The 26,986-nt window shown below is 34.8% G+C and overlaps 1 protein-coding gene across 4 annotated transcripts in view; it reads right to left on the bottom strand.

The window, feature by feature from the left end:
- Positions 1-1,829: 1,829 nt before the first annotated feature.
- The window catches only part of AP3B1 (adaptor related protein complex 3 subunit beta 1), a 275,250-nt gene continuing 250,093 nt past the window's right edge, over positions 1,830-26,986 (bottom strand). The window contains exons 25-28 of one of the 4 annotated variants that reach the window (XM_027100770.1): positions 18,918-19,015; positions 13,649-13,787; positions 2,959-2,992; positions 2,438-2,547 (exon numbers count right to left, since the gene is read on the bottom strand). In XM_027100770.1, the coding sequence (XP_026956571.1) occupies positions 2,989-2,992; positions 13,649-13,787; positions 18,918-19,015 (241 nt within the window). In that variant the 3' untranslated portion in view covers positions 2,438-2,547; positions 2,959-2,988. Of the gene's footprint in view, positions 2,548-2,958; positions 2,993-13,648; positions 13,788-17,245; positions 17,448-18,917; positions 19,016-26,986 lie in introns of those variants that run through there. The other 3 variants (XM_027100769.1, XM_027100772.1, XM_027100771.1) reach the window with 3 other exon arrangements.

The raw sequence follows: 26,986 nt of genomic DNA, 5'->3' as shown, positions 1-26,986 counted from the left end.
ATTCTTAACAACTGGGCCACCAGGGAGGTCCCAACATTTAAAATTTTAACCACAGAAACACAAGTTACAAGGGCAAACTTTTCATAAGCTTACTATAAAGTTATTCAAATGTTTGCAAATAGTTATTGGGAAGGGCAAGTATCCAGTCTTTTAATTTGATCAGTTCATTATTATAGTCTTTTCAGAATAAAAACATTCTCCTTTTCTTATAATAAAGCAGATGTATTGTGATACCAAAAATGAGGCTGTCTGAAATATACTATGAGAGCCATTCTTCAAGATTGGTGTACATATAATGTCCCATTAAGTGGGCATTAAAATGAAAAACTATAGCTGGAATTAAGAATGCAACATTGACTAACCTGACTCAATGGAACAATTTAAAAGATAATCATGGATTATGATAATGTTAAAGGAAAACACGAGGCCAGGAACTCTGAATCACTGTACCAAAGAAAGGTAAAAAACAACAAAAAAACCCCTAAACCTTAAACTTGGGACTGTGGTCATTTCTCTAATTTCACTTATGGGAAAAAATATTTTAATGATAATAAGCTACTGATATTCAAGTGGTTTCAACTGTTAGCATACCACAACATATTAATTTAATATACATTTTAAATCTAAAAATTAGCAGTCAAAATTACTATCTTATTCAAAGGTAAAATCCTACTGAAGTTTTCTTAGTTTTAAAAAACAGACAAATGCGTGATCTATTTTCAAAGATGAGTGCCCCAATTTAAGGAAAATAAAAATCTCTACATCACAACATGCATTTCCCCCTCTGCTTTGATGACAGTAAGTCCAAATACGTTTTTCAGAAAATAAGTATTTAGCCTGTCAAATTCTTTCCAGTGTTTCAAAAAGTTATTGACTTAAAAATCCGAAGTTGTAAAGCCCTAAGAAATAGGGTTAATGATGGAAATGCCAAAGGGCTGCAATTACAGAGGTGCTTCTTGGCGTGAGTACTATCCCAGTATACGTTTCTCCAGAGTGAAGGAGAACATGTGCCTGCCTCAGTAATACCTCCCGCAGAGTAACTGCTGCATTTCAGGAGCAGGAAATTTTAACAAGCTTGTTTGCTCTCTCCAGCTCACAAACTTAAAAATCTAAATAATTTTTTACAGCCTGAATGTTCCAAGAATGTTTTTTTCTGTTTTTCTTTACTCTTTATGTATGTTCTACAATGTTTCAATCAATGTACCTTTCTTTTTTACTTTCAAAAAATCATTATGTGGCTCTATACAAAGGGAACTGTCTTAGTGCCTATTATTAGCTTGTATCAGAAAGGTAAATACAATTTCAACTTTTAAAAGTATTAGGAAGAAGTTTTCTGATTATAGAGCAATCAATAAAAACAGTACCTTGCCTAAGTTAGCAATAAAATACTCTAGGGCAAAGTGCTAAAATGTTGATCATATAACTAGTTTTTAAGATTTCTATCATTTAGTTTATATTAGTTAGTTTCCAAAGGCATCAGTCAGTCCATCAAAGTTGGGCATCAAGATTTGTAAAGAAACAATGAGTTTCAAAGAATTTCTTCAGTAGTTGTAATAGGCCTTGTAATCAGATCTCTACTAAGAGATCAAAATTGTACATAAAGAGACATGAAGATTTTTATTTTTGTTATTAAACATATCAACTTTTTTCTTGAAGTTAACTATGACATAAGTAGAAAATCTACCTGGTTTGAAAGTAGTTTTTCTTTCACTAACTAAACCCCATTGTTTCTCTGCATTATATAACACTCAAAATATTTATTTTAAGGAAACCTCAGCATATGAACTTACGGATTATAAACAATTTCTCATTAAAAATGCAAAGACAAATGTTATTCAGGTGCTAGTTTATTTACCTTATTATTCAGAGATAATTTCATGATGACCAGTTACAACACCAGGAAATTCATAGAACAAAATTTTACAGACAAATCGTTGCTTTTGAATTTAATTCTAAAAAAGTATGCTATCCCATTTTCACATACCAAGCTGAGAGGCCATTTATACTATTTCTAGGCTAATTTTTGCTTCCTGCGAGAGGGAAGATGATTTACAATGAACTTTAAGTATCTAATTCATGTCCATCATTGTTGAAAAAGAGCAGGGAGCCGAGAAGGCCAGGAGTAGCAGGACAGAGAAAATGCCACATGGATTTAGGAGTTGGGATCACTGACAGTAAAATATATGTTCTTTGGTTAGCAAAGCGAAAAGGGGGAAAGTACTGCATACATGATAGATACACACTAGCATTCTAAAGCAGGAGACAAGAATGTCCAGAGTGTATTCTTCCCCCACTGCCAGATGGAAGGGCTATTATTATAAATGAAAGGCAGCAGTAGTGGATGCCAGGCACTTTTGTTGTGTGCCAGATTCTGAAGTCCAGATGTGAGCAGGTTACCCCTGGGACAGGACAGGCTTCAGCTCCCGCAGCAGAAGAGAACCAATCACAGTTTTCTCAGTGTTTATGATAAGCTGGGCTGTAGAGTCTTCCTTCAGTTCCACCGTGACTAGCATCAATGACCCACTGTGCACAGTTTTAGCTGCAAACCTGGAAGAAAAAAAAAAAGAGAGAGAGAGAGAGAGACCTTTTCTCATGAGGGGAAAGAAGGAGACAGCATACATTCAAATGGGTTTAAAATAACTCGTTCTTTTCTCAGTAATTTATTACAGGTTCCCTACTGCCAGAAACCCAAAGCCAAGCATTCTTCTGAAAAATCAATAAACTGCCCAGCACCATGCTTACCACAAGCAGGTAATTTCAGTGTATCTTCGGAACAGAACAGAAAAAGGAATTCTATTTTACTTATTAGTTTGACCAATAGACGCATGTGAATAATTCTCTATTACTACATATTTGGGAATCATTTATTCATTTGATATTTAACATTTCACCATGCATAGTGCCATTTAAAATAAACCACTCTATTTTTATCTTTAAAACATGTTAAGAAAAAGGTACCTTTCTCAAAGAGCTTGAACTTTTAATTCCTCATCTGAAAATGATTATGCAAGACATTAATTTTGTGTGCATTATAAACTCTTCATAAGTTTCAATGAATTCAGACATGTTCAATATTCAGCTTCAATCTCTAATGTTGATGACATGTAACAGAATCACGTGAGAGCCAAGTGCAACACCCTGCTCCCTCCGCTTGTATTTTTTTTAACGTTCATAACGTTAGATCTTCTTTCTGCTTTAGAATGTAAAAGAGGAAACTTGAGGTCTAAGGCTCCATTACTAAATTCCGAGACACGAAGAACCTACTAATTACATGAAATTAAAAGCAAAACTAGCCTTTTAAGCACTGCAATTGACTGCAAAGCCGTTGGAGGCACAATGAACTTCTGTCAATCCTGCTAATTCATTCTGCCTGCACAGTTGAGCCCCAGAGACGGGAAGAGGGTGGTCCCCTCCTAGGCCTCCATTTTCCACGTAGAGCATGTTCCACACTTTTGGGGGGACGGGGTGGGGGACGGGGTTTGCTTGCAGGGATGACTGGAGAAAAACAAAGTTGCTGCGCATGAGCTTTTGAAAACACTAGCAAGTGTAGAGCAGGTCTGTGACCTGCTGTGACCCCACTCTGCAGGGCTGATCCCCTTTCCCCTTTCTGGAGGACACGTGTCTGAATCTGAGCCATCTGCCTCAATCTGCGCAACATCTTCAGCCACAATGGCACCCGGTTAGCCCTGACAGCAGCTCACAATACATAAAAATCAGACTGCTGCGCTGACAGCGCGCTGTGGCCTATTCAAGAGCCAACCAACTGGTCAGTGTCTCATGTCTGACAATTAGCATGGGCCTTGCACAGAGCCCATGGCGTCCTCGGGGATCTGTTTAATTACCATCAACATAAAAGAGGGAGTTTATCAGGAGACACTCAGAAAAACTTCACTCCTGACTTAATTAAAATATTAGCCACTTAAGCAGGAAGCAGATTCTCTTTAAATGAAAAGTAATTTCTTTTTTGAGTTTTTTTAAAAAAATGACATCAAAATCCCATAACATATTAGATTCTTTCTTTCTTTTTCTTTTCTTTTTTTTTTTTTTGTGTGGGGACCTAACAAGCCATTTTTGGCCTAAATCGAATCATGAAAATCAATTTTCCAACAATAATTAGAATAATGCATCAAAAGCAAGACAAATATGCTAATTTTACTAAGATGAACATATTATCAACACTTTTAAGTCGTGTTTTAAAATGTTAGTTAATGGGTGGTAGACAAAGTGTGTTAGAAACCTTCGTAGACATTTATTTGTGTACTCGCTCCAAACATGCTGAAGACTTGTAAGGAATCTGATAGAGCAGTTTTTCCACTGAGAGAAGCAACTATAAGTAGAGCCAGTTTAGGAACAGAAATCATACCAATGTTTTTAAAGAGGTTTTATAAAGCTCTGGACATACATACCCATTTGCTCTTTAGACGCCCATACACGAGATTAGGAACTGGGCAACTCAGCTGCCTCTTTGAGAGAACACAAGATCACCAGCCCTGAAATGACCTCTCTTTTCTATCACCCCTTGCAGGTTTCTGCATTTCTTTTGTCCAAATTTTCGAGGTTCTTGTGCTTCATAGGAGAGCCCTGTTTCTGTATTTCTGTTAAACCATGTCACCAGATGATAGATACTAGGTGGCTCTATTGTCTCACCCATTTATGCAACTTTCCCCACAGATGTGGTCATCACCAAATCTTCATTCAACAAATATTTCAGCAGAGGTCCCTATTTCTGACAGGGTTATCATTATGTCAATGATAGTCTTTACTTAACACTTTTGCCTTGGGAACACGGAGAAGAAGACTGTGTCTGAAAAGGAACGCAAAAGTTCCTACTGACTGTTGACTGTCAGGGTTGCACAGCCCCAAAGCACATTTTATCTCTTTTCTATTAAAACTTAGGGTTGATGTTACAATAATATAAACTCAGCAGAGATAAATGTCAATTTTGATGTCAGTATGTTTACAGAGATTAAAACTAGTGTCTTGTACCTGTTTTAAAAATCCTAATACCACAAAATGCTCAATACTGGAAAGAATAGGGGCACATAAGAGGCATTTGCTTACACTGCAGTGGAAACACGCTAAGCAAATCATCCTAGCAATAAAATCTGTTACCTGGTGTGAAAGCTACTGCCTTTTAACTAGGTCTGTATGTTCTAATGGGCACAAATGATAGAAGCAATGTTTTAAAGCAGAAGACCAGAAGATCAGATGTTCTGACATTCTCATTTCACAGTTCAAAAAGGATGTATTTAATTGGAACACAGCATGATTACAATTGGTTTGTTTTGGTCCATGAAAGCAGAAGCCACCCCCTCCCCCCAAAATTTATTAATCATTTAACTTCCAAACAGGCTATTTAAAAGATAGTTTAAAAGATAGTTATGGAAAGAGTACTAGTTGGTAAATAACAAATAGCTAGCTTTGGGATGTAAGAAACACTGATTATAAAGACAGCTTGGGTCAAACACCTGCATACTAAATTTAATGGCAGACATAAGAACCTTTGTACTTGGCCTCAAACTAAGATCACACTGACAATTTTTTTTCCAGAAAATCTGTGAAGTTTTTGATCACTGTAATGATAATAGCAGCTATCATTTATTAAATGCTGTGTGCACTGGGTACTAAGTACTTCACTTGCATTACTTCATTTGATTCTGAGTCAGATCAATTTGTAGGTGAGGAAACTGAGGCCCAAAGACGTTGAGAAACTAGCTCAGGGACATATAGCTAGCGAATGGTTGAGCAGGAATTTGAACCCAACCTTTCTGATTCTAGATCACACACATTCTCTTAATACATGCAAAATGCCCTCTTAATATTTGTTTTTTACCTGTCAACAGGGAATTAAGGTTTTCTTATTTACCTAATATGCATATAATCTATTATTGTTCCAGAAACTTTAAGAAGATTTTTCTCTTCAAAAGTTGTGTACCTGATTTGTAATATTCTGTAATTCAAAGCATCTTGACTTGATGCTTTGCCACAACACATTTTAAAGTTCTGCCTTTAAAGATTAAAAAAAATAAACAAACATTCCCCACCCCCACTCCTTCAAAAGAGACACCAGCAATGAAAAATACAAAACGTTGAATGGAGCTGTAATGTAGGGAGGGACGACTGGGAGACCAACCAACCTCAAACACCAGTAACACCACAGATGAGAACAAATAAGTGGATGACAGTTACAGATGTATTGCCTATGTAAGATGGGCTCCATGTTATTAAAAGGATACCAGCTAGGTATTTTTCATAATTTTTCATTTTCATCCTACCACCAAGCACTCACTGTTTCTAATCACCAACTGAGAAGGTAAAATTGTTTGGATATATTTGTATTTCATCTTGTTAAATGTCTTTTTGTCTATTGTCTCTAACAATTGACATTTAATCTTTGAAGTCCGTAAGAATTCCTAAGATTTAAAGAAAAAGATGAAATAAGGTGGTTGCCAAACCTAAATCAAAGTATGTACTACTCTTCTAAAGAAGTTCATTTGTTTTAACTACTGACAAAATTATGAGAACAGGTCAAATAACGACAATGAATTTGAACAAATATATTATTTACGACGCACGGACTTACTCCTTCATGCACTTAAACCATACTTCTTTTAGATTTGTAGGAAAATGCCTATGGACCTTAAATGCTCTTTGTTGGAAGGAAAAGAATCCTACAACTCAACTGTTTTAATAACTGAAATGTTGATAGAACAACATGAATTAAAAAATATTTATCTGAGAGGCTGCATCAATCTCCAGGGTATTCAGAAACATAAAACTTTTTTACGCAGAATCATATTTGCTACACTTAATGCAACAGCTCAAAGACATGCTTTTTCTTCTCTTGGATAGTCTTCCTGGTTTCTGATTTTTCTATTCTGAGTTCAGTTTTCTTGTGTTTTCTGTTCTACTGGTTACCAGGAGCTGTGACAATGGCCCACTCAGGCTAAAACTTTTTTTTTTCCCCACTCTGTACATGAAGCCTTCAATTACTGTCTGCTGAAGCAGACAGAATCCTATTAGTAAGAAAGACGATCACAAGATGCAGTGCCCTGCCCTAGCTATATAAAAATAATTAGTCCAAAGTTGACAAATGTGTAATGAAGTTGCACAATGACTATACGTAAGAAATACTGGTTTGAATAAGCCTCCTAACATCGAATACCAAAGCATGTTGATTTGGAGTATTATTTTCCAAAGGATTTAAAATGATAAACCCTTATAATTTTGAGTTAATATAGCATAACATTTTCAAAAGGCAGAGAATTTGTAAGTTGTAAAAAAAATCCCATTTCGTTGACTACAAAAGTGTATTTTGAAGTTAAGCTCATTATACTATTGAATTAATATTAAGAAAATATTTACATGTGGTTCAAGTTTAGAGAATTTATCCAAAGCAATGTATTTTTCCCTATTATTTTTAAAAAAGCCAGCAATATTGTAGTGTTTTCCTTTAACATTCTGATTAGAATAGTTAAAACAAAAAATAAGCTACCATCAGAATTTAGGACTCTCTATTTTCTATTCTAATCTTTAGAATTGGTATAAAAAGTGATTCCCTACACTATCTTGTCAACGATGCATTCTCATTATACAGGAAAGCTAAGAAAATCTAAGTGCACTTTCTCAAAGGAGATACGAAACATTCCAGTTATTCCAGAGCATTTTTGGTTTGTCTGTTTGGTGCGGGTGGGGTGGGATAGGACTTAACAGAAAACCAGAGAGTAAAACAAATAAATTCTTACCCCATTCTCTTTGATTCCTTATAAAATTGTCAACCCAGAAGGAAAATCATCAAGAATACCTTTCTTTCGTTTTTACATGAAAACATTTATATATTCCTATTTGTAAAATTGTTGCATTGTAGAATATTACTTCACAGTGGAATTAAATAAAATTTAAATATACAATGTTTTAAAGCAAAAATCAACTGCAGTTTGGTTATTTCTGAAATATCCAAATACGCCGCCTTCTGTGTAAAAATTAGAGGTCCACATTTGCTTTTCAATGAATTGCTGCTCAGAGCCTGCAGAGATCAAAGCAGTCAGATAAAAAAGCAGTGCTGCCCTCTAGTGGACAACCACCAATGTGAGAAAAACTCTGATCACGAAATAGGTTCCACAAATCTTAGTCCTGGTTTGAGAGGCCAATTTGTTTTTTGTCTATTTGTTTGGTTTTTTTTTGGCTGTGACACGTGGCTTGTGGGGATCTTAGTTCCCTGACAAGGGATTGAACCCCGGGCCCTCTGCAGTGAAAGTGCCAAGTCCTAACCACTGGACATTCTCTCCAATTTGTCATATTGTAGAAAAGACCGAAGCCTGGCATCTTTATATTAACAACTGTTTGTACAAACTTTTGTTTTCAGACAGATGAAGTATGGTGACTATAGTATCAGGCTTATAAAGTTAGGGCACCAAGCCATCAAATGTCATTCTTATCCATTATGGTCCTTCAAAATGACCCAGTATTTAAATATTCCATAGTTATCAGGGGAAAAGAAATAAAACAACTAGCAAACAAAAACAATAACCCAAAGGTTGATCAACCTAAGAACCAAAAAAAGGAAAATATCAAAGACTCCCACCAAGAAGTAACTATGTCATTCATGTTTCTAACCCCAGCAGCAACAAAATCTGTCACAAAGGTCTTCAAAAAATATTGAATGAAGGAGTTACACAATATAGATATCTTAGGATAGAAACAATGGTATATACCAGTATTTCCCCTATTAATAACCATAAACATGTATACAACAGTGATTCACTGGATGAGTTTAAGGACTAGAAATGAAATAAGTTGTTCTTTACAACTACTTTAAGTAAAAAAAATTTTATTTTAATCCTAAAACAATAAACTGTCTTTAAATGTGTTGATAAATTAAGAAGTTGGCTACTAGGTTGCCATGGATTCACAGTTCCATTCACAACACCTGATTTTTCTAATAGTTAAGGACCTAAGTAACAACAGTAAAACAACATTTATTCTGTAAGGATTGTAATTATTCACAGGTTGTATATGTTCAAAATTTGCAAATTAAAAAAGTGACAGGATAAACAAAATCCAAACCATAGATTACAATATACAGGGGGAAAAAAAGAACGTAAGTACTGAATACAAGTTAATGAAAGCTGTCCTAAGGTCTTACTGAATAAGGTAAGAACTAAAATAGAATCGTGGCAGAGACATGGCTTTCTGTTTTCACTCAAATATCACCCCTTATAAGGTCAATTTGTTGTTCACGAAAGGGAAAAATAAGTAGGTTGTATGACAACTGTTTTTAACAATACTGTTTTACTGTATATGAATGTCAGAATTCCTGAAACTGGGTTAAAATGTAAAATGTTGAGACTGCTGAAAGGCAAACTTTTACTTATGGTCTAAGACTGTTTCAGAGCTACCACTGTAATGTGCTACTCTAGTTAACAAAAGACTTTCTTGGCTGGAACACACTGGATAAAAAGAAGAAAAACCTAAATCAAACATCTTGTTTACTGATGTTCCTGAATGACTAACCTGTAAAAAAGAAACATAAACACAGAAAAATATATTTTAAAACATGCCATGTGGCTAGCATTAACTATGAACTTTTGGAACACTTATCTGCAACCACTTGGAATACTGGGTCCTGCCCCAGCAGTCCTGAATCTGAGTTTTTGGGTGTGGGTCCCAGGAATCTGAGTTTTACACAAACTCCCACATAGTTCTTTTATACAGAACAACGTTAGAGATTTTGAAGGTATAGATTTTTTGGCTTCTGCATTTTGGTCATTTTTATTCATTAGTTTATCAGAGGACAAGCAATGTAATTAAGGCAAATGCACCTCAGTTTCTACACTATTGAATACGAATCTCCTTCATGAACACTTAATTTCTTTTTTGGAGGGACACAAGAAATTTTTTCTGGCCCGGGATAAACCTAGGATTTCCAGTGCTAGTCTCTCTAACCTCCCCTAAAACACATAAAATCTTCACCTTTTAACTTTTCCGTCTATTCATATACTGGTTTACTGTTGTTCATTCTGCCCTTTGTATATACTCTATTAATATTGTTTTAAATAATGTGTTTTAAGACTTTCACAGTGTCTCACATTCTTATATGTGAGTATCTAACATAGGACATGAAGATGTTCGGCTATATATTTAATAAATGCTTCTTATGATTTTTTTGATTCTGACTTCTCTGTTACCCCTTATCATGTGGTAACTGTAATTTGGAAAACAGCAGATTGGCACAATGACCATAACTCTGTAGATCTCAATAAGATGGTTTTGTTCTCAAAGAGCAGCTTTTTCAACCAGTAAGTACATACCACAGAAATGAAGATAAAATTAAGTCTTTCAATAGTATACTGGCTGGCTTTCTGATTCTATGGTTCATTTAGAAAATCAAAACTAAATGTCACATAATCTGAAAGTAGTTCTACTTTCTCAACTGATCTTTGAAACCGGTTAACTACGCTGAAAATGCTCCTGGTTTTTGAATTGAATTCCATAAAACTTGTGCTCCTTTAATTGACTTTTTCTTAATGGAGGTATTTGCTGCTAATGCGTTAGGAACCATTTTCTCTTACGTATTCAATTAAAATTTCTACTTTATACTGTTACACACTTCTACATATTAATGAAGATTCACTTTTTCTTAGCTAATTCTTATGTTAAATACTTTTTAACTTGGTATTTAATGTAAAAAAACATTCAAATTGTAAAGAGTAGTAGGAATAAATTATCCTAAAACTAGACAATGGGAACTTAATTCATTGAATGGTCAGAAAGAATATTCTAATGCTAATTAAAAAGTCCTCTCAGAAATGAAAGATCCTGAAAAATTAAATAGAACACAGGTAGGCCAGCCAAGAATAATTTATTGTACTGAAAATTTTAATTTCTTAAAATACTAATGGTCAAAATGCTTTTCAAGCTTATTGTTTTTTTATTAAAAATGATTACCATTAATAAATACAATAATGGTTTTGGTCCTATTTTTCATAAACTCAAAAAAGCAACTACCACAGAAGAATAGAGAAGTCATTCAAAAATCTCATAGAGATTTCAATTTTATTACTAACAATTAAATCATATAAAGGCTTAGATATATAAACTCATTCATCCCACAGGGTAATCCCCTACTGAACACTGTCAAAAACATTAATACAATTCAATAAAGTGGTAAACTGTTAATTTTTGTTATTATAAACAGTAATTGCTATTTCATTTTAAATGAAATTAAGAAAGCTACTGGTACAGACTGTACTACCAACTGTTTATTTCCGTTTTAACTTACTGAGCATAAAAGAATGGCAAAAAATGTTACATTTGTGGGATAGTAATTTTTGTCAATATCTGTATGAAAACTACAAATAACTCTAGGTATTTATTGGAAGGCTTCTAAAATTTAAAACATTATTATAGCCATACCTTACTATAAAAAAAGCAAATGTAAAACATTTTCAATAAGTACAATGAGACTTGTGAGGCAGGTTAAGATAGCACAGCCTATTTAGAATTATACACAGGCATTTTATTCACTTCCGGCTCATTTTATTCACTTCCGGCTCCTCCACCAAGTTACAGAGCCAAATACCAGGCCACTGTGATAAGGCTGGACTGGAAAAGTGTCAACACATTGCAGAAGTGTCTGAGGACCATGGCCATTAAGTGTAAGTGCAAACCCTGCACTCCAAAGGCAGATAGAAATGGTTCCTAGTTGTGTGTCTCCCCTGCACTGGTATGGATAATTGAGAACTGACTGTAACTTAATCCTGTGAACAGGCATTAAGTTCTAAACCACCAAGACAAGTTATAGGCAAACTTTATGCTTTAATAAGAATTATACAACTGTGCTAAGTGTCTTACTTAGTCTTTTTCCCAATAGGAAAATGGCTTTCATATCAGTTGGTTTTGAGAAGGTAATCTGGCTATTTTCTTCTAAGAAACAAAAACCTGGAACACTGTCATTGCTTTCAGAAAAGTTAAAAACCCGCATACAAAGCAAAACAAAAACTTAATTAGAAGTTCCAACATAAACAAGGGTTACCCTATGTTGTTTTGTCTACTACAAAGGAACATATTAAAATAAGACTGAAGTATTGCTGGATACTAGATGTGTCAGGTAAAATTTCATACAGCATAAGCTAAAAGTTAAAGTTGATGTACAATATTTTGGTGTTTTAGTAATTTCAATAATTCAAAGGATCCATAAATAAAACAGAACAACTTCTGCTGAAGAAAATCACTCAGGAAAGTGAAAAAAAGTATTTAAAGCAGAAAACAAAACAAGGAAGACTTAGAACCAAAAATTTTTTACTAAAAGCCTTCTTTTTGTTCATTTTTTCCCCTATTGACCAACACTAACTGATAGATAAGGTGTATATTTGCATGGCGGTACCAATATGATGACCTTATATCCATTTTATTATTTTATCACCACCCTATGTGAGATAGCTAGGGCTTATCAAAAATTAAGAAACGGAAGCATCAGATCTCTTGAGCAACTTACTTAAGGACCTCCTCTTTGCAAAAAAAAAAAAAAGGCACAAGGCAAATTTGATTTTTGACTAGTACATGCAGTTTTCATTCTGTCATGATTAGTAGATGAAGTTAGGCAACTCTGTAATGGCAGATCAAGACTTGAACTCAGCTCTTCTGATGTCAAGTCCAATGTTCTTCCATAGATAACAGAATTTCATTTCAATCACCTTCTTTCCCTGCCATCAATTTCCAAACAGATGAGGTACTTAAAGCCCATAAGGAGAAGTTATAAAGCCCAATAATGGCAGAACTGAGTCTAAAAAAATCCAGATCACCCACAGAACTCCTTATACGTGGCCTCTCTTGCCCCTGTATTAATTTAAAAATACATTTTTAAAGGGTTGAAGGCGTTCTCTTTGATTTTCAATTTATTTCCTAAATGTAATGGTGGAAGTATGCCATTGGCAGTAGAATGGCAGAGGAATTAAAAGATAGTTTGCAATGAATTCCTTTAAACTCACAGAGGACTAAGTAACAACTGCATGTTTATTTAAGGAGTAATTATTTTACTTTCATTTCAAGCCACTAGCATTCGTAAGGATACAAAGAAGGCACATACTAATCACATTTTCTGTTACCTTTAAGGACAAATAACGTGGACCTCATGTTTTAGATGGTTGGTGGTGAAGATATTTCCTGGCCTAAGAAACAAAAGCTGCATTTGGCCCCATGTTGGTTGTCTAGCAGCTCCTTATTACTGGAAGCAGCCTTAGGGAATTGCTGTCAAAAGGAAATCTATACCCAAACTTCCCCCTTTTCAAGTAAAAAAGTCCAAATCCATTGCTTTATAAAACAGTTCTTCCTGGAATTCACTGAATCTGGTGAAATAAGAAATTCTCAGCCATATCTCACACAAGGTACCTCTACAAATCACCAAGCTACTATAAAATGCAGGTATACTATCTGTATCTTTCAGGAAAGCCCATATCTGTGTACTAAGGATTGTATGAAATAGGGAAGAGGGCCTTAATCCAAACCAATCAATCAAATGTATCAGCATAAAAAAGGAGGGGCACATATATGTTTAGGGGTTTTTATTTTCAAGGAAAATTATGAATTGAAAAGTATAGATTTATACATGTAGACAAGTTATCTCCACATCACGTGTCAGTGAACCTACCTGTGTATATTATCTTGGCCAGAAGGGACTACACCTACGTTGGCTACGTTTACAACCTTCTGAAGGATCACAGAGGAAGTGAAATTCTGCGGTGCAGCAATAATTACAGTAGAAGTTTCATTCATTCCCGTTAGCATTCCTGTAAGAGCAAAAGGCGGCTCCCTTTTACTAATTTCTTTATGAAAATTACATTAAACAATTTAAAATTCATAGCCAAAATTTAAAAACTTTTTAAGAGAAGAAATACCACTTCAGAATGTAATTTACAAGATAATTTTCATAAAATTAAAATGAACTGCAACTGATTAAAAAATTTTTTAAAATCCTTGTTGTGTTGAAAAATGTGTAAAAATGCAGTCAAACATCACTCTTAATAACCTGATTTTAAATACTAAGATTGATAAAAGCATAGAATCACAAAGATAAAATTCCAATTTCACTCCCTTTAAAATATACACAATTAATTTGGGCTTTATAAACTATTAAGTTTTTACTTTTTAGGAGTTTGGTTTTTTTCCCTTCTCCTTTTCATTCAAAGATCTCTCTTACCAAACGCTGCTTCAGAACAAATCAAAGTGTTTCTGGAATAACTAGAAACACTATATTGTTTCTATATCATTTCTATATTGGTCTCAATATAATGGATCAAAGTTATCTCAACAGTGACTGAAAGTCACCGAACAGTTACGTGGTTCTAAAACATAGACAAGTATCTAAGCTACACTTAGTGATAACAGTATTTGCCTAGTAAGTGGAACTATGGTTACTGACAAAAACAACTGAAATTTCTGAAGCAAAAACATTTGAACACAAAGGAAACAATGTAAATTGGAAAAACTTAAATCCCAGAGACATTTCGAATAATATTTAAGAAAGAAACTAAGTTAAGCAAAATCATCAACAAAAACCATATAGAATTAACACAAGGCATGCCATTAATATCAGAATCTTACGTACAAATGTTCAAAGGACAAATTCAATAACATATCAAACTCTTGGAACAAATACTGAAATTAAGTACCCGGTTAAAAAAAACCAAAATAGTTATAATAAATGCCATCTATCTGGATCTGTGATGTAAGTCATTGACTCCTAACGGTATCTACTAAAAATGATTATCTTTTGAGACATATGATATGTGTACAATAGTTTATAAAATTTATGAAAATGGTAAAAGCTGATTTTATGTTTTCAAAAGGCCCTCCACCTTTAGGATTATGTATTTAATTTTGTTATTTATTGCAAATACAACAGAAACACTTTAAAACCCCTATGATTTAGCAGCATGAAGACTAAAGCCTAACACTGTAAAAAGACTTACTTAGCTTTTAACAAAGAACAGTTTTTACTAACCACTTTCAAACTCGGGGACACTATGTTCTGTCTTAGACTGTATAACTTCAATATTAGGCAAAAGCTTTAAAAACCACACAAGCAAACACTGCTTTTAAGTAAAGCACAGTGGCTGCTGACATAACACTGCTGAGAGATGTGTGTACTCATTTAGGATTTAAACCTTCTCCATTAAGCTCTATTGAAGAGCAACTTCTGAATAAATGAATGCAACTATGTTTATGTTAAAAGCCTGTTTCCCTCCGCCTGTAATTAAAGGAAATGTTGTACAAAGCCAGTACTTTTGTCAAGCTCCTGTAAATGGAAAGATGGATAGCACTCAGAGAAGTGAATGCATTGCTTCATATTTAACCTTAACACTCTTGTCATTAATGGTTTGTCTAACTTGGTCTATAAGAGACAAGGTATTGCTCCACTGAAGTAAAATTAAAAAAAATCAACTAAACCATGCTTTTCAGAACAGAAGATTCATTATCGCCAGCTAATGTATTGGCATAAAGCAAAGTAACATGCTATCAAGTAAGGCACACATTCAATCTGCCTTCCCACCCCCCTTTATTTTTAACTCATGCTGTTTTATTGTTATAGGCAATTTGTACCACTCAGCATGACAGTGTAAACTGAATCAAGATTAATTTACATGCAAAAGAACACTTAGGAGAGCAGCATGGTAAGCAAATGTATTGTCTCGATTGCTGAGGTGGAAAAAGAACCTGGAAAGAAAAAAAGGTGCTCTAATTAAGGGGCATCAAATATGATTGCCTGCGGTGGTTAAGGGCCAGAAAATAGTGAATGTCTGGCCATTTAAAGAATTAGCATCTTGCTAGCTAGCAACCCAGAAGATGGAGGTATAAATCATAATGAAATTAAGTAGCCATTCTAGGTTTCTTAAACCAGAGATTTTTTCTAAATGAAAATATATCAGGTATTCTTAAATTAACGAGAAAGAAAAATATGCCAAGATATCATTAAAAGTTTCTTCTACAAAAACAGACTTCAAATACTATACAGCCTGCTCATGCATAATAAAGGTAAAGTTACTGGAGAAATATTTTAAAATTCTCAGATACAGAATTTGTTGCTTCATTAGAATTTACCTAATTTTGGTGAGGCACTGGACAGCACTTAATTTAGGTTAATCAGCTGTAATTAACTGCTAAAATGTAAATAAAATAAGAAAAGATTTTTAAAATTTCTTGGAAGTTTTAGATTTCCAATTTAATTCATAAGAAGAAAATGAGTAAGAGGAGGAAATTTGGAATAAGCAGTTGGCTTGGGTCTCTTACAATTAAAACTGCTTCAAGAAACGCAATTACAGTTTTAAAAGTAAAACAGAGATCCTATTGATAGTACTGGAATCATCCCAGAGCTAGATCATGAACTAACTTTGCAAGGCTCAAAACTCATAATAATGAAAAAAATATGGCTTCTGGTTAAAGCTCATAATATGAATACTCTGGATAACTTCAAAATATACAATAAACCAATCTTTTGTTTAGTACTTTGACTACCAACCTTATAAAAATGCATGTTTGGTCATGGAACTCTAAATGCAACAACTGAGAAAAAGTGATAGAGCAGGCTGTATATTAGGAATAAAACATTTCCATTTAAAAATATTAATCTAATATGTACAACCTGTTAGAAGTATTCTTATTTAATATTATATACACTTTTCAAATATGCACATCTGTATAAAAATAGAACCATATTTCTCATGTTTTTAATTATAATTTCTTCAGTTAAATCCTAGTTAATACATTTAATACATTTCTTGAGTCTTGAAATATATGCCCTGTGAAACGAGATATTAAGTGTGTAAATTCATTTTATTTAAAGTAGAAAAACAAGTTAAAGCTAGCATGTAATGATGCACGCAGACATTTCTTAAATTTATTGGCATTTTAACTTCCCGAAGTTTGCACTGATAAAATCTGAGGAAAGTGATTTTTATTCTGCTTTAGAATTTTCAGTTAATGAGTCATTTATAGGTATCTTCTGCAAAATAAGCTAAGCTCTTCCTAGAGTAGTATAACAAATAAATACATGTGTAAAGTTGAGAATTGAGACCTCTATTACCAAAGCAGCTGAAATCTAGAACTAAAAGGATGCTATTGAAGACTCTTTAAACCTGCGGTAAATTTGTCAGCATCAAGTCCCACATCAAAGAATGAACTTAGGAGGACAGAAAGCATGATACAGAAATGCCAAGAGACTTGCAAGGATTTACAAATACTCCATATAAACAAATTTTCAAATAGCTTTATTCAGAGTAGCCTTTCTGCTCTATTAAACATAGCAAACAGCTGCCAGATTTATTCAGACAAATAATCAACAACCATAGAAGTAAAATGGCAGAAGAAAAAGGAATTTTGGCAACATCTCCACAGAGGACCACAGCTGTTCTCTAAGCGCTCCTCTCTCACGTGATTACGGTTCTGTATGGCTAGTCAGGGAAAAAAATCCCTCAGTCACAGCAGAGCACAAAAAACTTGATCAAAATGTCAAGTACATAATTCTAAACCAAAGTTGAGGAAGAGAAAAGATATATAATAATCTGCTGCTTTAGAAATACTTTAGCTGCACTTTTCAAAAAAGGAATATCCCCTTAACAATAAATGTGCCAAGGCTTTATTCAGTCCCTATGTGCCACTCACCTGGGTTTGCTGAGCAGGTGTAAAGCAGAGAGGCAGGCTTTAGCCAGCAAAGGGTAAGAATAGCAAATGTAAGAATCAATTCAATTGGTCAATAGAAAAATAAAATCATATATATAACTTTCTATAGCAATAATCAACATCCAAGAAAAGTAAACTCAAAGATGGATTTAGTCATTCTTTTTTATCACTTAAAAATAAGGCAGAATAAAAGGTTACTATTAATTTACAGTCGTGTATGAGATTTTCTTTGTGAGATTCTTCTACAACAGGTCCTTCTGACATTGTGAATTGCAAAGGTTCATAGTTTAAAAAAAAAAAAAAAGTCTCTGGCACTACATGATAGAGTGCCAGGAAGCAAGCCCTTCTCTTTAGGTGTAGATATTTGTGTTTCCCTGTACTTTGTGAAAGCTTGACAGGTATGATTTAATGACCTCAAGATGAAGGGAATCTTTGATAACCCCCTCCAAAGGAAAAAATAGCCTAGATTCACATAAACTTTAAAACATTGCTGACTATACCATTTAAATATGTCCTAGTTTTTATAAATTCAATTCTTAAACACATAAAATGAGACAGTTGTTTTCCCTTATTCATACATGACAAAAATTGTTTTTATTAGAAAGTATGCCTAACTCTAGGGCAAGCCTAAGATATTAATGCTTTCATTATGCTGAAAATATTTTTTTTTTTTGGTGCTTATTTTAAAATGTTTCAGCTCTGATATAGCCTGACAGCATAGCATTTCTTCAATACAGAATAAGGTCAAAAGAAAATGGAGGTATTTTAATGCTATAATTAGGATTTTATTTTGAAGGGTAGGGCACTCTAATGTGTACAGGGAAAAATATATTAGTAGAACACGAAAAACAGTTCTATAGTGAGAGGAAATACAGAAACATAACATGTATAGTGATGAGACTTTGCTAAGTCCCAAATTCCTGACATTTTCACTAATACAAAACACATGAATATATCATTAGATTGACAAACCAAAACTCCAAGATTTGAAAAGTTAATTAAGAATCAATTTATTATTTAAAAGACATATTAATCAATTTGCAAGTATGCCAGGAATGTAGACAAACATATACCTTTAAGGTTATTTTATAAACGCAAAGCATTAGCAAAAATTGGAAGACTGTGCATTGACATCTGTTAATGGCTATGTACATATGGTAATTTATTTTAGAGACCAGCCAGAGGAATGAGCACATGTTATTTGGGATGCCAATTTCTAGTAAATTGTAATAATCTCTCACCTTGCTCTTTCTTAAAATCTTTCTCTGACATGGCCACAGGTAAAAGCAGTTCTCCAACAGGAGGCTGAATATTAACACTGAAGCAATCATCCTTGGTACTAAGGGAAAAACACATTAAAGCTGACTAAATGCTTAATAAATAAACATTCTTCTTAATACTATGCAGTTAAATAGGTGCAATGAAAGCATACAGAGATCTGCTTGGCTTAAATATCACAGCTAAAAAAGGTTTGAAATATTTCTCAACACTATCTGCAGAGAAATACATCTGTTACCTGAACTAGAAAACATATATATATATATATTTTTTTTTTTTACAAAAATATGCAGTTATGGTAAATATGCCATTTGACATAGAACTTTTAAAAATAGGTAAGCAAGGGTATATATCCATTACTATCAGAGGAACACTTAATGCAGCTTATCTAGTAGAGAATATTTTATCTTCAATTTTGTAGTAAAAGTGTAGAAAATGGAGTGGCTTAGTCTTAAATAGTTAAGATATGTCTTTTAAGATATTAATTTTTAAGTAAAGAATAAAATGGAGTGACCATACTGTGTTAAGATATGTGTGAAAAAAAATAATACCTCATCTGCAAACTTGCTTTCTTAAAACAAAACCCCTCATTTTCTAGTAGCATTATTCACTGACATTATTGAACATGTGGTGAAAGTTTTTCAAATTACAGGATATGAAGAATTTAGGAAAGGCAACTTTCTATTTTCATCATACAGAAAAACAATACTGAGTGCATTTATTTCATTTAAATCTCATGAAAATACTATCTTTATTAAAAAATTACTAAAACTGCTTTAAAATGTTTTAAAATTACAAGTTTGAAGTTAGGTTGATGAGTGTATCAGTTCGCAATGTGTTTGGCTGCAAAGAAGCAGAAAATCCAACTGACAGTTTCTTGAGAGACGGGTGCTTATTGTTCAGTGTATAAGTAATCCTGTAAGTTACCAGTCAAAGGTTGGTTCAATGGCTTAAAGATGCCGTTAGGAACACAGGCTTCTCTAGCTTTCAACTCCACTAGCCCTAGTGTGTTGGTTCTTATCCTCATGGTTGCCAGATGGCTGCTGTATCTTTAGGTACCACTTTAACATTCCACTGAAGAAGGAAGAGTGATGATGGAAGAGTAGCGAATAATTGAGCCAACTGACAACTAACTGCATGATTTTTCCTACAATATATTCTTTTTTTTTTTTTTTTTTCCTACAATACATTCTTATGAAGACTGATCACATGGCTAAGATTCCTATTTCTGTACTACTTATTCTCATGTACTTCCTTGAAATAAATTTCCTATTAATTGAGGTAACAATACTGTAATATGCAGCATGACTATAAGCTAATCTCTTAAGGTGCAAAAGACGATATAAAAAGCCATGTGAGGTAACCAGAATTCAATCAGATAGCATTTTAAATGTAGATGGAATTATATGATGCTGAGAATTTGAAATTGTGCAGAATTCTGTCAAGTTCAAAAGTCTTTAAGCTTTTAGACAGGTATAAGGCGCAAAATAAATGCAGAATCCAATCAAGTATTAAAAAAAAAAATTGAGCCAACTGAATCTGTTCCTTTTTATCAGGAAAGCAAAAGCTTTACTGAAAGTCCCAGGGAAGGAATTCTAGTTTTGTGTTAAAACTGGGTCTCATGGCCAGTGGGAAGATGGCTAGGGAGACGGGAATTGTGGATAAGAAACACCAAACATTAGGTTAAGAAAAATACTTTCTTGAAGGGTGGGGTAGGGACAAATACTAAAATATAAAACAAGAAAAGAAAATCCACTTTGATTTTATGCTATTATATACCATAAACTTTTAAGCTGCCTTATTTTTTTAAATGGAACAAGGTACAGACTAGACTAAAAAAAACCAAAGAATGTTTTGAATTATTCACACATGGATTGCCCAAGGCAAATCAATAAATCCAATTTATTTATTAATTCAATAAACATTTACTGAATACAAACTTGATCCCATGTACTGTGTGAGTGTCTGGGGATTTAAAGACAAGTAAGATTGACCCTTGAAGTTCACAACTTTAGTGAGAGAGAAAGAGTTCAATTATAACAGAAAGGTAAGTGCTATGTTAGAGACATGTAGAAAGTATCATAGTCCAAGGAAGAGGGGCTGATTAATTCTGCAGGAGAGAGGTAGAGATAAGTTTACTTCCAAAAGGAGGGAGAGGAGCATTCTAGGGATTCTACACCTATGTTTTGGGAATGGTGAGCAGTGTGGTGTGTCAAAAGATGGGACTGGGGGCACACTGCAAGGAACAGCATACACAGCATGACCATTAGTCCCAGTTCTCCCATGGCAGTTGTCCTGGAATCTTGTTCAGTTAATGTCTCCTTTCACTCTCTGAAGTGTCCTGATTTGTATGACAAAGTGTATGATTTACTCTTATAACTCAGACAAAGGTGCTTCAAAGTTTCCTGGAAATAAAAAAAGGAAACTACCAGAGACTTCTGACATAGGAAAATAAATGACCCCATATGTGTTTTATAAACTCTGCTGGCAGTGTGTAAAGGTGGAGTACAGGAGAAATCCAAGGCAGGTAAATCAGGAAGGAATCTAATTAACAGTCTAGGCAGGGGTTTTTAGCACTGTGTGTTTTACTTTAGTACATCATAACAATGATCCGAAGAGGTAGCTTCTGTTACCCCTAATTTATTAAGAGAAGTTAAACAACATGCCCAAGGCCACACAGCTAGTATGAAGAACTGAACACAGCAGCACTGGGATTTGAACCCAGGTCTATCCTACTCCAAAGTCAGCTATATAATGTCTGCTGCCATATATATATATATTTTATTCCACTATACAAGGTTGCTTCCCTAGGGTGGGTAGCACTGAGAATGGGGGAGGTGCGGGTATTTTATAGTTAAAAGGGACAGATCTGGTGACAGATGGGAGGAAGAGACTTTGAACCGTCTAACGTGAATGACTGGGAGGATGACTTCCTCCACTGAAGAGGAGTTTTGGGGATTAAACAAAATGATTTGGATTTAATCATGTTTTACTTTGAGTACCACTGAGTTACCCAGGAAGAGATATTTAGCAGATAATTGGAAATACAGATCATGAATCAGAAAAGAGGTCAGGGCTGTATATATAAGTTTGGAAGTAAACAGAATGGTACAGGGAAGGGCTGAAGCCTTGTAAGTAGATAAGATCATGTAGGAAAAAAGGATATACCAAGAAGAAGGATAAGGTGGAAAACTGGGGAAGCCCTACATGTAAGTAAAAACAGAAGTGGTGCAACTTGCAGAAGAGCCTGGAAAAGAGTGGCTGGGGAGAAAAGGTGTCTGTCAAATACTGCAGGGAGGAATAAAAAGAAGCACTTGTAAAAGCTAGAGGAAGAATGCAGAACGCAGTGAGTTGAAGGTGAATGGAAAAACTGGCAGGGAAAAACATGGGACAGAAAGCAGCAGAAGCTTCATGAGGACGTAGAGGCAAAAGAAAAATGCTTAAAGAAACTTGAGCATAATTAAAGGCTGGTGCAACCCAAAGAAATAGGGTATGGTCTTAGAGGAGGTAAATGAGGTTGGGATTAAGAGCATAAGAACTAGGTGAATGGGTCAGCCCTGGAATGAAGGAGGATATTTCTTCCAAAAACAGCAGGGAAGGAGCTATTAAGATAGAAGTGTTGGGCTTCCCTGGTGGCGCAGTGGTTGACAGTCCGCCTGCCGATGCAGAGGACACGGGTTCGCACCCCGGTCCGGGAAGATCCCACATGCCACGGAGCGGCTAGGCCAGTGAGCCATGGCCGCTGAGCCTGTGCGTCCGGAGTCTGTGCTCCGCAACGGGAGAGGCCACAACAGTGAGAGGCCCGCTTACCGCAAAACAAAACAAAACAAAACAACAAGATAGAAGTGTTGAGAGTAGGACACTTGAAGGATAAGACCAGGCTGATGTAATGGAAGGCTAAGTCACATTAAGAGAAATGTAAAGGCTGATAAAGGAGTAAATGGATAGGTATATATATCATGAACTAATTTAGTGTTAAATATAAAATTTTGGCTTCAAATAACTGGATAAATCAGTGTTCTCCAAAGTGGGAAAGGACAAGGCACTCCCCTGAAGTAGAAAATCCACTGATGAAAAAAACCCTATCAATTATGTTTATTTTTTTCTCATTCTATCTGAAGTTTTATATATATATATATATATATATATATATATATATTAGATGTTGGGGGTAGGAGTTTATTAATTAATTTATTTATTTTTGCTGTGTTGGGTCTTCGTTTCTGTGCAAGGGCTTTCTCTAGTTGTGGCAAGCGGGGGCCACTCTTCATTGCGGTGCGCGGGCCTCTCACTATTGCGGCCTCTCTTGTTGCAGAGCACAGGCTCCAGACGCACAGGCTCAGTAGTTGTGGCTCAAGGGCCTAGCTGCTCCGCGGCATGTAGGATCCTCCCAGACCAGGGCTCGAACCCGCGTCCCCTGCACTAGCAGGCAGACTCTCAACCACTGTGCCACCAGGGAAGCCCTGAAGTTCTATTTTTGTCTGTACATAATATCTTAGTACATACATGTTAGCACAGTGAGACACACACACAATACATATAGGGAGTGTGTAGTATAAATATTTTACTCGGACGTATACAATTTTAAAAGTTAGGGACCACTGGGTTAAATTACACATACTACACTATCTCTACTTATGTTTTCTTTTAGATTACGGGTGAAATGACCAGCCTTCTCCTTTCCAACACTCCTGAAAAGGATCCCATTTACCTCTTGGTTAAAGGTAGCTCTACAGCACTGATGCCCAGGGAGAAGGGTGTGAGAGCGGAGAAAAGAAGGGAAAGTAGACTTGCCTTCTAAGGCATATATGAAAATCAAGGTGGATAAGCAGAAGGCTTAAGTTTGGGGGAAAAAGGTGATCCTGAAATGTCCCCACAGGCAACAACCCATGTGTTAAGAGATAAATATATACTATTCAACTTGACTGGGTATGTTTCACTTTTGTTACTTTTGGGTAATGCATGTTTTATTTTCTGTGGTTGGTGAAGTGATTAACATGTAATGCTGTATGAAAAACGAAGGATATAAGTTCATCCAAAATGGGTCTTATGAGACAAATGTAATAAAACTGGAATATTGCTGTGGCAGACACTACTTGTTGCTTACTCAGTATTTTTTTTTTTCCTTTTTCTTCTTTACTGATATAATCCTGATTTTGTTCAGGTAGACAATGTGCCCACCGGAACACTCTCTTTGAGGGCTCTTGTAGCTAAGACTGATCAAGTGACCTGGTTATGACCAATGAAGCCTGAACAGAAGTCTGCTGGGGACTCCTAGGAAAGTTTTGCTTTTCTTTTTTTTTTTTTAGTATTTCTTTTTATTTTTTTGGCTGTGTTGGGTCTTAGTTGCAGCACGCGGGATCTTACGTTGCAGTGCGCAGGTTCTTTGTTGCAGCGCAGGCTTCTCTCTAGTTGTGGCATGTGGGCTCTGTAGCTGTGGCACGTGGGATCTGTAGTTGCGGCACACGGCTCTCTAGTTGTGGCACATGGGTTCAGTTGCCCTGCGGCACGTGGGATTTTAGTTCCCCGACCAGGGATTGAACCCGTTGTCCCCTGCATTGGAAGGCGGATTCTAAACCACTGGACCACCAGGGAAGTCCCAAGTTTTGCTTTTCTGACACAGATGTGGCTCCTCCCTTCATGTCACTTCTTACCTTTTTTTTTGGCCTAGAATGCAGATAGAATCCTGGAAGTAGAGAAGCCATCTTGTGACCCCGAGGATGACTGGCATATGCTAATGAAATTAGCTCATGGAACAAAAAGTTGGAAAGACCTTATACCAAAAGACATTGTGGAGCTACTCCAGCTGCTCTTAACTGCTGTCCTGTGTTCTTCTCGTACCAGGAGAATAATAAATAAACCCCTATTTGGTGAAGTCACCACAGTTGGGTTTCTGTTACACACAACTGAATGCAAAATCTAATTAATATACATAACATACTGCATAAGGCAGTCTCAGCTTCTAAGCAAGGTTTGGCTTAGCGGGGAGTAAGATGGAATGTTTCCTCTTTATTTTGGGGAAAATTTACTTTTATTTATATTAGTGTTCTAGGATGCTCTCCATAGTTTTCACGCGCCTCCTTTTAAATATTTTGCCCTTTTATTGTTCGCTTCTCTCTCTTCCTTTCTTTTGTCCCGCTCTTTTTCCTTTCATCTTCTTTGGTTGAACATGGGGCTAAACACAGCTATCTTGACATGGATAGGGGAATGTTGAAAATGAGTAATGATAGATGTAAATTTAACAGAATTAACAGTTTACCAGATCAACAAACTACTATTATTAGGCAGCTCTACATAGCCTAATTACATGGGATCAGATGGTGTAACAGTTTAATGTAAGACAAGATTCTACCTGTTTTATATTTAACTGTAATGCATATACTTGTACTACATATAATCTCATTCCACAGACTCCTCGATCCAAACTGGTAAATTTTCTAGGTAAGAAATGTGCAAGTAGTCTAACCATTGTGAGACTCAAATTTCCTTATCTATGAAGTGAGAAAAATGACACCCTTGTGGGCTCGTTTTAACGATTAAATGAGATAACATAACCCAGTACAGTGCTTAATGCATAACTGATACTCAAAACCTACATCCATAATAGGGATGTATCATAATTTATTTAAGCATTCCCCCATCAATTCTCATTTGCAAATTTTCTCTATTACAAACAATGTTTACTTAATAACCTTGGATAGATCTATTTCTTCAGCACAAGCACCAATATCTCCCCAAGCTTGCCACCCTAAAAATGAAATCACTAAGTTGAAGAGTATGAATAATCAGCATTTGAAAAATACTGCCAAACTGACCTAAAAAACGTGGTGCCAACGTGAAGTTCCACAAACAGTAAATAAGAATACACATTTTTCTGTAACTTCCGTGTCATATATTAAAATTTTAAAATTTTGCAAATCTGATGGATGAAATTTTTTTTATTTCCCTATTACCAATGTTGTATATGTTATTGTTATAGATCATTTGCATTTCTTTTCTTGTTAATGAACTATTCTCAACCTTTCTCCACTTTTATATTAGATTCCTTTTTATTGATTGCAAGAGTTCTTTATATATTCTGGTTACTAAACTTCTGTCTGCTAAATATGCTGTAATACTTTCTGTCTCTCATGTGTTATGGTATCTATTTTTTTCTTCTTTGTAGAGAAGTTTAAAATTTTAAATAATCAAACCTGTCAATTTTTCACTATATCTTTCTGGATATTGTGTCTTGCTTGACTTTTGCCCCCAAAGAGTATAAAAATATTTGTTTATATCATTTCTAAACAATTTTATAGTTTCTATAATTAAACCATAAATCCATCTGGAATTTATTTTGGAGTAATCTGTGGGAGGAAGGTATCTTTGGTTTTTTCCCGATAATGGTTCTCACATCATTTACTGACTGGTCCATTCTTTCCCCAGTGATATGAAATGTCAGCTTTATGATATACAAAATTTCTAAATTCTCTGTTTTGTTTTACTGATTCCTTTGACAATAGCCAATTACACTGAATAAAAATATTCTTGTGACTTTGAAGAATATCTTGAAGTTATTATTGAAAAAGGCTTTTCTCATTAAATTTTTGTTTTGACTTTTCTTGGACATTCTTTTTTCCAGTTGAATTTTAGAAATTTGTCAAGTTCCTTGAAAAGGCTTACTGGAACTTAGCATTGAATCAAACTGAATTTGAAGATTAACCTGAAGGAGAGTACTCTCTCCCATTTAAGAACATAGTATACTTATTACATTATTTATATCTTCTTTTTATGGCCTTCAGGAAAGTTTCAGGTTTTTTTAAAAAAATTTCCCACATCGGTATCATATATTTGTTAATTTATTCCTTTCATTGTTCTTGTAAAAAGAATAATTTTATTCATAATGTCTTAAAATTGGTCAGTCCTACCATACAGAAATGTTAATGATTTTCACATAATGATCTGTACCTAAACAGTATCCTATTTATTAGCTTAAATAATAGATTTTCTATTGATTCTAAGACTTTGTGGGTTGGCAATTATATACTGAATA

This window comes from Aethalodelphis obliquidens, unplaced genomic scaffold (assembly GCF_003676395.1).
Source record: "Aethalodelphis obliquidens isolate GAN/ISIS:26980383/991018 unplaced genomic scaffold, ASM367639v1 scaffold4, whole genome shotgun sequence".
In the NCBI taxonomy this organism is placed as follows: domain Eukaryota; kingdom Metazoa; phylum Chordata; class Mammalia; order Artiodactyla; family Delphinidae; genus Aethalodelphis; species Aethalodelphis obliquidens.
Note: the sequence above shows the minus strand (reverse complement) of the source record. Positions and strands in the feature narration are given on the sequence as shown.